The sequence below is a fragment of the Cololabis saira genome, chromosome 16 (genome assembly GCF_033807715.1).
Source record: "Cololabis saira isolate AMF1-May2022 chromosome 16, fColSai1.1, whole genome shotgun sequence".
Taxonomy (NCBI): Eukaryota; Metazoa; Chordata; class Actinopteri; order Beloniformes; family Belonidae; genus Cololabis; species Cololabis saira.
The window spans coordinates 670,368-688,684 of NC_084602.1; the positions used below are offsets into that span (position 1 = coordinate 670,368).

General features: G+C 43.2%; 1 protein-coding gene across 5 annotated transcripts in view; it reads right to left on the reverse strand.

Moving 5' to 3' along the window:
- mipol1 (mirror-image polydactyly 1) overlaps nucleotides 1-18,317 on the reverse strand; it is a 178,450-nt gene that overhangs the window by 103,494 nt on the left and 56,639 nt on the right. For 4 of the 5 annotated variants that reach the window (XM_061743488.1, XM_061743487.1, XM_061743486.1 and 1 more), the window contains 2 exons: nucleotides 10,668-10,773; nucleotides 574-700 (listed from right to left, as the gene is read on the reverse strand). In XM_061743488.1, the coding sequence (XP_061599472.1) occupies nucleotides 574-700; nucleotides 10,668-10,773 (233 nt within the window). The remainder of the gene's footprint in view (nucleotides 1-573; nucleotides 701-10,667; nucleotides 10,774-18,317) is intronic. The other variant, XM_061743485.1, reaches the window with a different exon arrangement.

Consider the following 18,317-nt stretch of genomic DNA (forward strand, 5'->3'; position numbering starts at 1 on the left):
ACAGGCCCCAGACTCCAGAAACGGCCTCTTCAGGAAAACACACATGCCAGCCTTAAACACACACTAACACACACTGGTGTGTTCAGGCTCATCAGGAAAACACACACTCGAGGAGGACTGCTGCTCTGATCCCAACAGATGGAACATGCTCCTCCATATTCTGTCCTCATAAAAAGGATTGTGGTTCCAATATCAATTACCCTCTCATCCTGTGTGTGTGTGTGTGTGTGTGTGTGTGTGTGTGTGTGTGTGTGTGTGTGTGTGTGTGTGTGTGTGTGTGTGTGTGTGTGTGTGAGAGAGAGAGAAGGGGGGGGAGTATTATCTCTAATTAGATTTTCTGCTGTTTGGCTGCTGCTCAAAGAGACGAGAGCTCATTTCACAGCTCCTCAACACACCGAGGAGCTGCATAATGAGGACGACTGCCCACTGCTGCAGAACCAGGTCCAGAAGAACCAGCAGAACCAGACAGAACCTGCAGGGTCAGGAGACTGAACCAGGACTGGAGGAACCAGCAGAACCAGAACCAGCACTATGAACAGTGACCCGTTTCCAGAACCCAGAACAAAGTCATACTCAGTGGCGTGCTGCAGGCGATGGAGGCGGAGCAATGCCTCATCTCTCTCCTCATTGGCCAGCAGCAGTCGTGACATCATTGCCTGGTCTCTGTCCTTCTGAGCTGCAAGCACCTCCTCCAACACTGCTGAGTAGACAAAGAAACAGTGTGAGAGAAAGTAAGGACACAAGGAAACAAGACAAGACAACAGGGGACAAAGAGCAAAGGAGACAAAGATAACAAGGTGAAAAGGAAAACAAGAGACATGGAAATGAGGACATAAGGAGAAAAGTAGAGTAAAAAAACAAGCTAAAAAGGAAACAAGGTGTGATGGAGACAAGACAAGTAATGAGATGAAGAGACAAGGAAGCAGGAAGGATAGCAGCGTTACGCTCTGCATGCTAACCGGTGGTCTGATTTACCCACATGTCCACATATTTACAAATATTAACGTTTGTTGGCACAACTGTCTGCATACATACTACGTCTTAACATTGCTACTAAAATCTAGAGAAATCTTTTAAAACCAAATGTGCAACGCTTGTAAATTGCTTTGGTGGATGAAATGACATTATTGTGTCTTTTGGGACAAGAATCCACCAAAGAAAACAGAATAAAACAAGTACATGATTGCACAAGTGTGCAGGCCTTCAGGTCGGGAGATGGACATCCCAGTCCAGACACGTCTGTGGACACGTCTCAGAGAGCTCGTCTCAGAGAGCTCGTCTCAACACCCTTCCCTTCCAGTCTTGCAGCACAGCTCCAGCTTTTTCGGGTTCTCCGAGCACCAACAGCTCCTTAAGTTGGACTGAGGTCCGGGCGTTCGGCCCGGCTTCTCCAGAACTTTGGCCTTCTCTTTGTCTCCGTGTAGCATTTGCTGGATGTTTGGGGCCGTTGTCTTGATGGGTTAGGTTGTGGTTCTCGGTCACAATGAATCAGATTACCTCCAGGATGGTGATCTGTTCTGCATTCATGTTCTCCTCATGTTCTCATGTTCTCCTCATGTTCACCTCATGTTCACCTCATGTTCTCCTCATGTTCTCCTCATGTTCTCCTCATGTTCTCCTCATGTTCTCCTCATGTTCTCCTCATGTTCTCCTCATGTTCTCCTCATGTTCTCCTCATGTTCACCTCATGTTCACCTCATGTTCTCCTCATGTTCTCCTCATGTTCTCCTCATGTTCTCATGTTCTCCTCATGTTCACCTCATGTTCACCTCATGTTCTCCTCATGTTCTCCTCATGTTCACCTCATGTTCTCCTCATGTTCTCCTCATGTTCTCATATTCTCCTCATGTTCACCTCGTGTTCACCTCTTGTTCTCCTCATGTTCTCCTCATGTTCTCCTCATGTTCTCCTCATGTTCACCTCATGTTCTCCTCATGTTCTCATGTTCTCCTCATGTTCTCCTCATGTTCACCTCATGTTCTCCTCATGTTCTCCTCATGTTCTCATTTTCTCCTCATGTTCTGCATTCATGTTCTCCTCATGTTCTCCTCATGTTCACCTCATGTTCACCTCATGTTCTCCTCATGTTCTCATGTTCTCCTCATGTTCTCATTTTCTCCTCATGTTCTGCATTCATGTTCACCTCATGTTCTCCTCAAGTTCTGCATTCATGTTCTCCTCATGTTCTCCTCATGTTCTCCTCATGTTCACCTCATGTTCACCTCATGTTCTCATGTTCTCCTCATGTTCTCCTCATGCTCTCATGTTCTCCTCATGTTCTGCATTCATGTTCTCCTCATGTTCTCCTCATGTTCTCCTCATGTTCACCTCATGTTCACCTCATGTTCACCTCATGTTCTCATGTTCTCCTCATGTTCTCCTCATGCTCTCATGTTCTCCTCATGTTCTGCATTCATGTTCTCCTCATGTTCTCCTCATGTTCTCCTCATGTTCTCCTCATGTTCTCCTCATGTTCTCCTCATGTTCTGCATTCATGTTCTGCATTCATGCTCTCCTCATGTTCTGCATTCATGTTCTCCTCATGTTCTCCTCATGTTCTCCTCATGTTCTGCATTCATGTTCTCCTCATGTTCTCCTCATGTTCTGCATTCATGTTCTCCTCATGTTCTCCTCATGTTCTCCTCATGTTCTGCATTCATGTTCTCCTCATGTTCTGCATTCATGTTCTCCTCATGTTCTCCTCATGTTCTCCTCATGTTCTGCATTCATGTTCTCCTCATGTTCTCCTCATGTTCTGCATTCATGTTCTCCTCATGTTCTCCTCATGTTCTCCTCATGTTCTCCTCATGTTCTCCTCATGTTCTGCATTCATGTTCTCCTCATGTTCTCCTCATGTTCTCCTCATGTTCTGCATTCATGTTCTCCTCATGTTCTGCATTCATGTTCTCCTCATGTTCTCCTCATGTTCTGCATTCATGTTCTCCTCATGTTCTCCTCATGTTCTCCTCATGTTCACCTCATGTTCTCCTCATGTTCTCATGTTCTCCTCATGTTCTGCATTCATGTTCACCTCATGTTCTCCTCATGTTCTCCTCATGTTCTCCTCATGTTCTGCATTCATGTTCACCTCATGTTCACCTCATGTTCTCCTCATGTTCTCCTCATGTTCTCCTCGTGTTCTGCATTCATGTTCTCCTCATGTTCTGCATTCATGTTCTCCTCATGTTCTCCTCATGTTCTCCTCATGTTCTGCATTCATGTTCACCTCATGTTCTCCTCATGTTCTCCTCATGTTCTCCTCATGTTCTGCATTCATGTTCACCTCATGTTCTCCTCATGTTCTCATGTTCTCCTCATGTTCTCCTCATGTTCTCATGTTCTCCTCATGTTCTGCATTCATGTTCTCCTCATGTTCTCCTCATGTTCTGCATTCATGTTCTCCTCATGTTCTGCATTCATGTTCTCCTCATGTTCTGCATTCATGTTCACCTCATGTTCTCCTCATGTTCACCTCATGTTCACCTCATGTTCTCCTCATGTTCACCTCATGTTCTCATGTTCTCCTCATGTTCTCATGTTCTCCTCATGTTCTGCATTCATGTTCTCCTCATGTTCTCATGTTCTCCTCATGTTCTCCTCATGTTCTCCTCATGTTCTCCTCATGTTCTGCATTCATGTTCTCCTCATGTTCTCCTCATGTTCACCTCATGTTCTCCTCATGTTCTCCTCATGTTCTCCTCATGTTCTCCTCATGTTCTCCTCATGTTTTCCTCATGTTCACCTCATGTTCTCCTCATGTTCTCCTCATGTTCTCCTCATGTTCTCCTCATGTTCTCCTCATGTTCTCCTCATGTTTTCCTCTTCTTCTGCAATCCCTCCATGGTCAGTTGAGAAGTGTCCCCAGAGCATGAAGTTGCCACCACCATGCTTCACTGTGAAGATGGTGCGTTTCTGGTGATGTGCAGTGTTTAGTGTTCACAGCGTCTAGTCTGATGGCCAAAAAGCGTAATTTTTGTCTCATCAGAACCAAGAACCTTCTTCCAGTTGACCTTGGAGAGTCCCACAACCCTTTTACAAATGTATGTGAGCTTATGTCCAACAGTGGCTCTCGGTGCCACTGTCCCATCCAGCCTGGACTGGTGAAGAACATGGGTAACAGTGGTCTCCAGTCTGGCCAACTAAAGCTCCTAACTTTTTCAGAGAGGTCCTAGGTGTCTTGGTGGCCTCCCTCACCCGTCGTCTTCTCGCTCGATCACTCAGTTTGTGAGGATGTCCAGCTCCAGGCAGACTGAGACCAGTGCTGTGCTCCTTGATGATGATGGATGATGGATTTATGTGAACTCTGTGGGATCTTCTTGTCGCCGTCACCTGTTCTCTGAGTTGCTTGGAGCGTTGTTTTATCTTCATGTTGCACTTGTAGCAGGAACAAATTACCATGGAAACACCTAATTCCAAATTAAACTTAATTCCGTAGTAAGTGGCTGGTTTATTCTGATTTTAAATCTGAATAGAATAATTCCGCGATCATGTTTACACTCATTCCTCTTTAAATTAATTCCAGTCTTTCTTTCTGCTCGTTCCCTCGCCCGTCTGTCTCCATGATCTTATATTCCACTGGGCTGGTTTTCCAAACAAAGTTTCAAGATGCAGCAGCAGTAAACGCTGGTCAAGAGCAGAGACCATTTATTTAATAAATAACTTGGAGGACCTGGAAATCATTAAAAGAACAGATGGCATGAAACATAAAAATTGTGAGCTTTTCAAAGTTGTAGTGGCTAAGTTAGTTTTTCTTCCGGTAGTTTAACTTCCGGTCCGCCCCCCTATCCAATCAGAACCTTCCCAACCCCCAGACCTGTAGAGGAATTGGATAAAGCCGATCAAACGTGTTTTCCATGTAAACCTCAATTCGGAATTACTATTTCCATTTAAACTCGAAGGAAAATAGTTTAATTCGGAATTATTTAATTCGGAATAATTAATTCCGAATTAAAAAACATCATGTAACCGTGGCCACTGAAGAACCAGAGTCTGGACCTCTGAGTGTTTCAAACCATCACTGGACACCCCCGTCACCGTCTCTCTGTCTCATTTTTCATGTTTTGCATCAGTGATCTTGCTAGATCAGACTGTCAAAGAGGACCGGTGAAGGACACATACACCTCCACGAGAAAACTAACATCTGCTGCAAGATCGAAATGCATATGTATATTTGATTTTAAAATGTTTGCACAACTGCGGCACCAACTTCTGATACATATGTAGACACTTGTAAATAAATTAAGGTTATATTGTAGCGGAGCGGCGGAAAAAAGCTAATATACACAGTTGCGCATTCAAAAATGAGAAAAGAAAATGTATTCCAAATGTAAGGGTAACAGAGTATATATACAAATATTCAAATTACAAACTTAGCACAAAAAGTAAGGAAATTAGTGTTTGGTAGATTACTTATTTGGTGTAACAATGCTTCTTACCAATAAATCTTATAATAACTTACCCCGGGTTTTTCTAACATCCACGTCTCCATGACAAGATATCAAGACATTTGGATCAGATCTGATGAGTTCTCCTCATGTTCTCCTCATGTTCTCCTCATGTTCTGCATTCATGTTCACCTCATGTTCTCCTCATGTTCTCATGTTCTCCTCATGTTCTCCTCATGTTCTCATGTTCTCCTCATGTTCTGCATTCATGTTCTCCTCATGTTCTCCTCATGTTCTGCATTCATGTTCTCCTCATGTTCTCCTCATGTTCTGCATTCATGTTCTCCTCATGTTCTCCTCATGTTCTGCATTCATGTTCACCTCATGTTCTCCTCATGTTCTGCATTCATGTTCTCCTCATGTTCTCCTCATGTTCTGCATTCATGTTCACCTCATGTTCTCCTCATGTTCTCCTCATGTTCACCTCATGTTCACCTCATGTTCTCCTCATGTTCACCTCATGTTCTCATGTTCTCCTCATGTTCTCATGTTCTCCTCATGTTCTGCATTCATGTTCTCCTCATGTTCTCCTCATGTTCTCCTCATGTTCTCCTCATGTTCTGCATTCATGTTCTCCTCATGTTCTGCATTCATGTTCTCCTCATGTTCTCCTCATGTTCTCCTCATGTTCTGCATTCATGTTCTCCTCATGTTCTGCATTCATGTTCTCCTCATGTTCTCCTCATGTTCACCTCATGTTCTCATGTTCTCCTCATGTTCTCATGTTCTCCTCATGTTCTGCATTCATGTTCTCCTCATGTTCTCCTCATGTTCTCCTCATGTTCTCCTCATGTTCTGCATTCATGTTCTCCTCATGTTCTCCTCATGTTCTCCTCATGTTCACCTCATGTTCTCCTCATGTTCTCCTCATGTTCTCCTCATGTTCTCCTCATGTTCTCCTCATGTTCTCCTCATGTTCTCCTCATGTTTTCCTCTTCTTCTGCAATCCCTCCATGGTCAGTTGAGAAGTGTCCCCAGAGCATGAAGTTGCCACCACCATGCTTCACTGTGAAGATGGTGCGTTTCTGGTGATGTGCAGTGTTTAGTGTTCACAGCGTCTAGTCTGATGGCCAAAAAGCGTAATTTTTGTCTCATCAGAACCAAGAACCTTCTTCCAGTTGACCTTGGAGAGTCCCACAACCCTTTTACAAATGTATGTGAGCTTATGTCCAACAGTGGCTCTCGGTGCCACTGTCCCATCCAGCCTGGACTGGTGAAGAACATGGGTAACAGTGGTCTCCAGTCTGGCCAACTAAAGCTCCTAACTTTTTCAGAGAGGTCCTAGGTGTCTTGGTGGCCTCCCTCACCCGTCGTCTTCTCGCTCGATCACTCAGTTTGTGAGGATGTCCAGCTCCAGGCAGACTGAGACCAGTGCTGTGCTCCTTGATGATGATGGATGATGGATTTATGTGAACTCTGTGGGATCTTCTTGTCGCCGTCACCTGTTCTCTGAGTTGCTTGGAGCGTTGTTTTATCTTCATGTTGCACTTGTAGCAGGAACAAATTACCATGGAAACACCTAATTCCAAATTAAACTTAATTCCGTAGTAAGTGGCTGGTTTATTCTGATTTTAAATCTGAATAGAATAATTCCGCGATCATGTTTACACTCATTCCTCTTTAAATTAATTCCAGTCTTTCTTTCTGCTCGTTCCCTCGCCCGTCTGTCTCCATGATCTTATATTCCACTGGGCTGGTTTTCCAAACAAAGTTTCAAGATGCAGCAGCAGTAAACGCTGGTCAAGAGCAGAGACCATTTATTTAATAAATAACTTGGAGGACCTGGAAATCATTAAAAGAACAGATGGCATGAAACATAAAAATTGTGAGCTTTTCAAAGTTGTAGTGGCTAAGTTAGTTTTTCTTCCGGTAGTTTAACTTCCGGTCCGCCCCCCTATCCAATCAGAACCTTCCCAACCCCCAGACCTGTAGAGGAATTGGATAAAGCCGATCAAACGTGTTTTCCATGTAAACCTCAATTCGGAATTACTATTTCCATTTAAACTCGAAGGAAAATAGTTTAATTCGGAATTATTTAATTCGGAATAATTAATTCCGAATTAAAAAACATCATGTAACCGTGGCCACTGAAGAACCAGAGTCTGGACCTCTGAGTGTTTCAAACCATCACTGGACACCCCCGTCACCGTCTCTCTGTCTCATTTTTCATGTTTTGCATCAGTGATCTTGCTAGATCAGACTGTCAAAGAGGACCGGTGAAGGACACATACACCTCCACGAGAAAACTAACATCTGCTGCAAGATCGAAATGCATATGTATATTTGATTTTAAAATGTTTGCACAACTGCGGCACCAACTTCTGATACATATGTAGACACTTGTAAATAAATTAAGGTTATATTGTAGCGGAGCGGCGGAAAAAAGCTAATATACACAGTTGCGCATTCAAAAATGAGAAAAGAAAATGTATTCCAAATGTAAGGGTAACAGAGTATATATACAAATATTCAAATTACAAACTTAGCACAAAAAGTAAGGAAATTAGTGTTTGGTAGATTACTTATTTGGTGTAACAATGCTTCTTACCAATAAATCTTATAATAACTTACCCCGGGTTTTTCTAACATCCACGTCTCCATGACAAGATATCAAGACATTTGGATCAGATCTGATGAGTTCTCCTCATGTTCTCCTCATGTTCTCCTCATGTTCTGCATTCATGTTCACCTCATGTTCTCCTCATGTTCTCATGTTCTCCTCATGTTCTCCTCATGTTCTCATGTTCTCCTCATGTTCTGCATTCATGTTCTCCTCATGTTCTCCTCATGTTCTGCATTCATGTTCTCCTCATGTTCTCCTCATGTTCTGCATTCATGTTCTCCTCATGTTCTCCTCATGTTCTGCATTCATGTTCACCTCATGTTCTCCTCATGTTCTGCATTCATGTTCTCCTCATGTTCTCCTCATGTTCTGCATTCATGTTCACCTCATGTTCTCCTCATGTTCTCCTCATGTTCACCTCATGTTCTCCTCATGTTCACCTCATGTTCTCATGTTCTCCTCATGTTCTCATGTTCTCCTCATGTTCTGCATTCATGTTCTCCTCATGTTCTCCTCATGTTCTCCTCATGTTCTCCTCATGTTCTGCATTCATGTTCTCCTCATGTTCTGCATTCATGTTCTCCTCATGTTCTCCTCATGTTCTCCTCATGTTCTGCATTCATGTTCTCCTCATGTTCTGCATTCATGTTCTCCTCATGTTCTCCTCATGTTCACCTCATGTTCTCATGTTCTCCTCATGTTCTCATGTTCTCCTCATGTTCTGCATTCATGTTCTCCTCATGTTCTCCTCATGTTCTCCTCATGTTCTCCTCATGTTCTGCATTCATGTTCTCCTCATGTTCTCCTCATGTTCTCCTCATGTTCACCTCATGTTCTCCTCATGTTCTCCTCATGTTCTCCTCATGTTCTCCTCATGTTCTCCTCATGTTCTCCTCATGTTCTCCTCATGTTTTCCTCTTCTTCTGCAATCCCTCCATGGTCAGTTGAGAAGTGTCCCCAGAGCATGAAGTTGCCACCACCATGCTTCACTGTGAAGATGGTGCGTTTCTGGTGATGTGCAGTGTTTAGTGTTCACAGCGTCTAGTCTGATGGCCAAAAAGCGTAATTTTTGTCTCATCAGAACCAAGAACCTTCTTCCAGTTGACCTTGGAGAGTCCCACAACCCTTTTACAAATGTATGTGAGCTTATGTCCAACAGTGGCTCTCGGTGCCACTGTCCCATCCAGCCTGGACTGGTGAAGAACATGGGTAACAGTGGTCTCCAGTCTGGCCAACTAAAGCTCCTAACTTTTTCAGAGAGGTCCTAGGTGTCTTGGTGGCCTCCCTCACCCGTCGTCTTCTCGCTCGATCACTCAGTTTGTGAGGATGTCCAGCTCCAGGCAGACTGAGACCAGTGCTGTGCTCCTTGATGATGATGGATGATGGATTTATGTGAACTCTGTGGGATCTTCTTGTCGCCGTCACCTGTTCTCTGAGTTGCTTGGAGCGTTGTTTTATCTTCATGTTGCACTTGTAGCAGGAACAAATTACCATGGAAACACCTAATTCCAAATTAAACTTAATTCCGTAGTAAGTGGCTGGTTTATTCTGATTTTAAATCTGAATAGAATAATTCCGCGATCATGTTTACACTCATTCCTCTTTAAATTAATTCCAGTCTTTCTTTCTGCTCGTTCCCTCGCCCGTCTGTCTCCATGACGCTTATATTCCACTGGGCTGGTTTTCCAAACAAAGTTTCAAGATGCAGCAGCAGTAAACGCTGGTCAAGAGCAGAGACCATTTATTTAATAAATAACTTGGAGGACCTGGAAATCATTAAAAGAACAGATGGCATGAAACATAAAAATTGTGAGCTTTTCAAAGTTGTAGTGGCTAAGTTAGTTTTTCTTCCGGTAGTTTAACTTCCGGTCCGCCCCCCTATCCAATCAGAACCTTCCCAACCCCCAGACCTGTAGAGGAATTGGATAAAGCCGATCAAACGTGTTTTCCATGTAAACCTCAATTCGGAATTACTATTTCCATTTAAACTCGAAGGAAAATAGTTTAATTCGGAATTATTTAATTCGGAATAATTAATTCCGAATTAAAAAACATCATGTAACCGTGGCCACTGAAGAACCAGAGTCTGGACCTCTGAGTGTTTCAAACCATCACTGGACACCCCCGTCACCGTCTCTCTGTCTCATTTTTCATGTTTTGCATCAGTGATCTTGCTAGATCAGACTGTCAAAGAGGACCGGTGAAGGACACACACACCTCCACGAGAAAACTAACATCTGCTGCAAGATCGAAATGCATATGTATATTTGATTTTAAAATGTTTGCACAACTGCGGCACCAACTTCTGATACATATGTAGACACTTGTAAATAAATTAAGGTTATATTGTAGCGGAGCGGCGGAAAAAAGCTAATATACACAGTTGCGCATTCAAAAATGAGAAAAGAAAATGTATTCCAAATGTAAGGGTAACAGAGTATATATACAAATATTCAAATTACAAACTTAGCACAAAAAGTAAGGAAATTAGTGTTTGGTAGATTACTTCTTTGGTGTAACAATGCTTCTTACCAATAAATCTTATAATAACTTACCCCGGGTTTTTCTAACATCCACGTCTCCATGACAAGATATCAAGACATTTGGATCAGATCTACTGAAGAGAAGTGTGAACTGTGACCTCTGCCTGTCCCCCTCACCTGCAGGGCCCTCCCAGAGGCCGGCCTCCCTCTCCTCATCCCTCACTTCCTGCTCAGCTTCCCTCCTCTGCAGCTCCCTCTCCTTCTGCAGCAGCTGTTCCTGCAGCTGGAGAAAAGAAAACAGCACGTGAAATTCTCAACAGACATCTGACAGAACTAAACTTCCTGCTATCAGAACTAAACTTCCTGCTATCAGAACTAAACTTCCTGCTATCAGAACTAAACTTCCTACTATCATCGCAACAGCAGCAAGGGCTCATAGGAAGAATGGAATAGAGAAAACATTAAATATGTCAACTTGAGCTGCCACATCATGGTGGTTCAATTCAAAATACTTTATTAATCCGTGCAAGGAAACTAACTGGATGCCTTCGGTGACCATACGAGGGGAAAACAGGTCCCAGATGAGGAGCCACACAAAATGCAAAACATGAATCCTCATTTAGCCTTGCCTGGATGTGGGACACTGCCCCCCCGTCTGGAGCCAGGCCTGGAGGTGGGCCTCACTGGTGGTCCCCTGGTAGCCAGGTGTGTCCAGCTGTGTCCAGCGAGGCCCCACAGGTGCCACGGGGCCTGGCTGGACACTGTTTGGATAAGACATTCAATTCAATTTTATTTATCAATTTTTATTTATTTATCTATTACAACAGACGTTGTTTCTAGGATGTTTCCAGAGACCAGAACATGACCCCCGATCAATTATTACATAAACAATAGCATGTAATAACCTTAAACCAAGATGAAAAACTCCAAGGAAAGCAAGAAAAAACTTCAAAAAAAGCAAGAAAAACTCCCCTTTAGGAGGAAAGAAACCTTGGGCAGGACCTGAATCAGAGGCCAGCTGGGCAGAGCAGGAAAAGAGAAAACAGACAGAGAGAATGAATAACAGAGAAAGGAGAAACACAGACACAATGGCTAGCTGGTGCACTACAGGGATGACTATATAAACAGATGTAGACAGCAGACACTGAAGTGGTCGGAGGGGGGGGGCAGGATGTCAGCAAGCATCTACCAGACATCCATACAGACAGGTGTAAGCAGCAGTGGGATGATCAGAGGTGGGGACTGCAGGTCAGCATGCAGCTCCTAAAGCTCTGGCCTGCAAACATACACAGAAGAGAAAAGGAGGGAGGGGGGGGGGGGCAGACCAGCACAACAAACTACAAGAACAATGGAGAACAATGGGCGTGATGAGATACTTATAGTTAATAACTGAGGGGTTGATCTGAGGAAAGGAAAGAGAAGAAGAGGAGACAAAGAGGGGAGAGGGGCACATTTAGTTGATCATGTTGGTCCCCCTGCAGCGTAGCTCTACAGCAGCTCTAGTCTGGTCCTGTATCAGTTATGCAGTTATGACTACTGGCCCTAAACACACTAGAGTTACACTAACTAGAGGTTTACTAACACTAATGTTTTAAGTTTAGTTTTAAAGGTGGAGGTGGTGTCAGCCTCCTTAACCCAGATTGGAAGTTGGTTCCATAGTAATGGTACCTGATAGCAGAAGGCCCCTCCTCCAATTCTACATTTGGATACTCTAGGAACTACGAGTAAACCTGCACTCTGAGAACAGAGAGCTCTGTTAGGAACATAAGGCACTATCAGGTCTTGGAGAAACAAGGAGTTTGGATGTTTAGGACTGTTGGGGATTCGACCCCTGAGAATCTGGTGTAATGTGAATATTGACCACTACAGGGTTCCGTTCAGAGAACACGCAGACATCTGATTATTCCACACGTTACTGTATTGGATATCCACATACAGATGACGGATGGTAACAGAACTGAACAAATTACTGAAGTGATGAACAGATGAAAGAGTTTCTGCAATAAACAAAGGAAATAAATTACAAACATGAAGTATTAGCATTAATAAGCCTTAACTAATACAGCAATTCACACACATTCTCAGGGACGCAGCTCGCTAGCTAAATTAGCCACTTAGCTCAACGTTAGGCTATTATTCGAATGGCTAATTACATAACAAACACTTATTAATATTAAATACACTCAAGAGCATAAGAACAACTAGAAAAAGGAACAGTTTTATGGACGTATGCACAATAGCGTCTCACCGCAGCTGCAGGTAACAAAACTTCAAAAGTTTGGGAGCGTTTTAGCCTCGATACGGCGAATAAAAAGATGACTTGCAGAGTTTGCAAAGCAGACCTTACTTATCACCGGAGCACGTCGTTAATGCATTTGAAGAGAAAGCACGTCGGAGTGTTGAACGAAACGGTCTCGCCTTGGTAAGATATTAAGCGTATTTTGGCTTTAAAATAGAGCTTTAACGTTATGCCTGACTGTGCTTGACAAAGTATTAATTTAAATTAAATTAAGTCAGATATTTGGAGAAACTGCATTTAGTGTCTGTGGAGCATCTTGAAAGAGAGACGCACGGGACCGCAGTCGGTCAGCAACATTCTCTTCCTCCACAGCAATGTAATGGCCAAGCGATTAATTTGTTAAATTAATTTGTTTCATTCTTAACTTTGTTTATTTTATGTTATTTATTAGTATTATTTGAGCCACTCACAGCTACTCTCGTTGCAATAACCTCAATCATAATTGATGCAGCACGAAAGGTGAAAAAAGGCTTGTGCGATGATGACAATGATGGATTTGCATCTAACTTTCAGTCAAGTGACCTATGAACTGTCAATTATCCATCAAGCTCCACAATGATCATGTTAACATTAAATCAGATAGATTTGTCTGGACATTTCTCTTGCGGGACGGGAGAAGACACAAAATCAATGCATCTCTATTATTGTGCGCCGTGCGGGCATGAATTCTCAGAGTTTTGCGGGAGGGGCGGGAGTGGAACACACGTTGCAGGCGGTAATGGTCAGAAATTCAGCGGGAGCAGGATGAAGAAAACAGTCCCGCTATAGCAGGGCTCTAGTGCCATCTTTCTTGTGTTTATTATCATTTGCCACATAATTAAAGCAACCTCATACTAAATTTAAAAAAAAATTACTAATTATCCGATTAGTCGACTAATCATTTTAATAGTCGGTGACTAGTCGACTATTAAAATAGTCGTTAGTTGCAGCCCTATCATCAATGACTCGATCTAACTGTTCTGTCAGTGCTGTGTAACGTCTACCAATTGCGCAACCGGAAACAGTTTGCGCCGTCAGATTTCAAAATAAGAGCGTCTTAAACTGATCGTCTCTGTCCTTGAAGAATTCACAACAAGGACTTTATACACCAGTACCAGAACTTTGAACTGGAGTTTTACGGGGACCAATGGAGCGAAGCTAACACTGGAGAGACGTGGTCTCTCCTGCTGATTCCTGTCAGCACTCGTGCTGCTGCATTTTGGATCAGCTGGAGCCTATTCAGCAAATTACTTGGACATCCTGCTAATAACACATTACAGTAATCTAGTCTAGAAGATACAAACACATGAACTAGTTTTTCTGCATCACTGTGGGAGAAGATTTTCCTAATCTTTGTGATATTACGGTGATGGAAAACGCTGTTTTACAAACCTGATTAATATGCTGTTTAAATCACAAATCCTGATCAAAATAACTCCAAGGTTTCTCACAGTTGTACTGGAGGCCATCGCAACACCATCTAATCCCTTCCTAAGCTGTTTGGGACCAAAAACAATAAAGGCGCTCGAGCCAGTGCTGTCTCTGTGCTATGATGCATTCTGAACCCAGACTGAAAAACTTCAAACAGATCATTTCTATACAAATGGTCATATAACTGGCTTGCAAATACCATTTCCAGTATTTTAGATACAAATGGAAAGTTGGAAATTGGTCAATAATTAGCAAAAATGTCTCGGTCAAGAGAAGGTTTTTTAAGTAACGACCGATGTCAGCTCAGGGAGTTCTACGGGATCAAAACAGTCAAGTCAGGGCTTAAAGGGGACCTAATATGGTATTTAATGTATATTTTAAACAGGCCTTGAATGTCTTAAAAACAATCTAAAGCTTGTTTTTTCTACATAAATCAGAAATTCAGCCTGTGGGCCATGTCTCTAGTTTTACCGCTTCTCACCTCATTTTCTGTGCTTCATTTTAGGGGAGGGGAGGCTATGATAATGAGGCTCTGCGCTGATTGGCTGCTTGAATGACGTGTAGGAGGGGAGGAGAATAGACCTCGCTCCGGCCAGAGCAGCCGGCTGCGTCGTACACAAACTATGTCCCATGCAAGAAGCTTCTGCGACAAAATAAATTCCATTGCTTTATTTTTTTTGTATTGGACTGTCCTAACTGGCCGCGAGTTTAACGGTTTCAGTGTAGACAGAGAGCGTCCGATGTCACGCAGCTCGCGATAGTCGGACGCTCTCATGCAGTTACACGGATCTTAAAGCCTGATTTATGGTTCTGCGTTAAATCGACGCGTACCCTACGCCGTAGGCTCTGCGTTGGTGTAACGCGGAACCATAAATCAGCCTTTAGTTACCTGAAGGGGGAACGGGTCACCTCGTCTTCACACTAATTCACACAGGAAGATTTAATTTTTTAATTCTAAACAGGTACACCACAGTTACTCAGATTCCTCATCATTTCATATGTTACAAGAAATCACCACACTGAATTTTCACAAATGGCAACTTTATTGTTAAAAACATAAGTTGTATATAAATAACATTTATGCACTATTGTTTGCTCAAGGAAGGACCGTGCATTTCTTCTGAAGGTGTCGTTGAACAGCTTCAGGTGCTTGGAAGATCTGAAATCATAAACATAAGAAAAAGGTATTACGGTACTAATAGAGCCGCCGGCGCCCGGAGCTCCGGGCCCGGGATTCCTCACCGGTCCGGTCCAGTGTGTGGCCTCCGGAGCTCCGGAGCTAAGCTAAATACTTGTAGACAAATATAAATAACATAAAAAAATAAAGTCACCTCCTGCTGACTCGTGTGCAGTTGCCGGGTCCGTACTGTGGGAACTGATCCATTTATGAGGGTAAGTGTCGATGCAAAACCTCATTTTAACTGTCCCCTCGCTGTGGAACCCGGTGGAAAACAGCCACCGCTGCTGAACAATGGTTGAAGCTCCAGCCGGCGGAGTTGGTTGTGGGCGTGGTTTCAGCAGCGGAGGAGACCGAGGGCGTGGTTTGCATTTTGGTGACGTAAAGAAAATGCACAAATCTAAACGGCTCGTAGAAACCACATGACACTGGAAGATTCAGCAAGGCGGGGGTACAGACCTTGCAGACCACTTTATATATGTTAAAACAAGAAAAACGTGTTTTTCATAATAGGTCCCCTTTAAAGGAGCATGAGGCTCCTTTTAAGAAATGAGACTCTCTAGCGCCACCCTTCGCCACGACGGCCGTCGAGGGTAGTGCAGCCAACAGCGAAGCCGGCACGGGAGAACGGGGAGAACGCGTGCAGCATCATTTGACGCAGGGGCGTTTCTTGGGACTGAGAACATTGGGGGCTGAGCCCAGACCCTTATAGGGAAGCCTATGGGATCTACCTGGGGAAAAAAGCTCAATGCTTTCTTGAGCCTTATTGCGTCTTGTCTACAGCCAAACACTGCCAAAATGTACCAGAATGAAACATATTATATTGATAGAAACAGGATGATTCACTTATAGATAACACAGGAATTAAAGCAAAAGAGGTTGCCACCTTTCAGAAATAGAAATAAAGGACGCCCCGATTTCAGCAGCGCAGGAGCCAAAAAAAAGCCCCAAAACTGCATAAAAATGTGTTTATTTTATATGAAAAAACGTGTTCTTTAATAGCATTGAACTTGCATGACTGTACAGACAGCCACTCATATAGCAGCTGAAATATCCTCCTATGCTGTGTATGTCCACATCAGCCAAGGTGTAGAATATTGCTTCAGGTGAAGAATTTGGTGTAAAAGTTAACTTATTTCAATAATTCAACTAGAATATGATGTAAAAGTTAATTTATTTCAATAATTCAACTGGAATATGGTGTAAAAGTTAATTTATTTCAATAATTCAACTTAAAAGGTGAAACTAATATATTACCTAGTCTTATTACATGCAAAGCAAGATATGCTGAACCTTAGTTATAATTTTGATGATGGAATTTTTGAATTATTGATTTCATAAAATATTCTCTAATATATTTTTTATTTGGGGTTTTCATAAACTGTGAGCCATAATCAGAGAGCAGCGTCTTGCTGGTGCAGCAAACTGCTGGACGCAGATGCGTGAAGACGGACACTGGCTGATTTATGGTTCTGCGTTGCACCAAAGCAGAGCTTACCGCGTATAGTAAGCGGGGACGCGAACGTACGGTGCGCGTCGCCGCGTACCCTACGCCGTCGATTTAACGCGGAACCATAAATCAGGCTTAACGCGGTCGAATTTGTCAGTTTTCTTTTCGTCTTTTCAACTGAGCACGCAAACACAAACTGAGGATGCAATGCTTGCTTATGCACCATCGTAGAACCGGGCCTGGCATAATATATGTCCGTATTGGTTCAATAGAGAACTTTTAATTCCCAATTCCAAACCCCTACCTGGAGGGGAAGCCCGAGTCCTCCCGGCTGTCTGGCACAAAGAAAGATCTGGGCACAGACGCAGCAGGTCCTGTTGTCCCGCCACAAAGATTTTGCTGGCCTTAATGTTTCCTGTGTTTTATTTTGTTATTATTGATCAATTTAGTGTTGATGTGTGTGTGTGACAGACGTGTGTATGGGGGGTTAATGAAAATACGGGACAAATTGCGTCCCGTATTAGTTCAATACGGACGCAATCCATCTCTCTGATTGGTCTTGGTGTCTCGACGTCATCCCCTGTTGCATTCACTGATAATGGAAAACTACAACTTCTTTAGTGACTCGTAATGTACAGTTATGATTTTTTTCTTCTGAAGTTGAATTATCCGGGGCTAAAGAAAAAACGTCCGGGGCTGAAGCCCCGGATGCCCAGGCCAGGCGACGCCACTGATTTGACGTCAGATCCGCAGGACAGCGCGGGAAATTCCGGTCACAATTGCAGCACATTTTGCAGCTCACAGCCTGTTCAAGGCAACGGAAAGATACACTAGAGCAGTGTTTCTCAATCCTGGTCCTCGAGTACCACTGTCCTGCATGTTTTAGATGCTACCCTGCTTCAGCACACCGTGATACAAGTACCTGTGTCATCAACAGAACTGTGCAGACCTTGGTGACAAGCTAATTAGGACCTTTAATTAGAATCAGGTGTGTTGGTGCAGGGAAACATCTAAAACATGCAGGACAGTGGTACTCGAGGACCAGGATTGAGAAACACTGCACTAGAGGGCTCATTCTTTTTGGTTTGGAACGCTTCATCTGACATTATTACTATATAACTTAAAACGTATACAAATTTTTTTCATAAATCCTGCCTCAATCCTGCCTCATGCTCCTTTAAGGAAGTCGCTAAAGCTAAGGAAATTCCCACAGCCGCTACCGGGTGGGCATCCTATTTTGCACTATTTTGCAATTTAAACATTATGAAATAGTGGTCGGATAGGAGGGAGTTTAGAGGCGACACTAACAGATTTAAAGTTGGCTACTACGGAGTCAAAAATCAGTGACTCGCGGGTTACAGGTTAGTGATTATGGAGTTAAAATAAGTAATCACACTTGTGGAATGGCTCTCTCTTTCTCTCTATCGCCTGATTTACGTTTCTCTATTGAATCTACGTGCACCTCTCGTTCAGTTCCACCCATTTTCCACC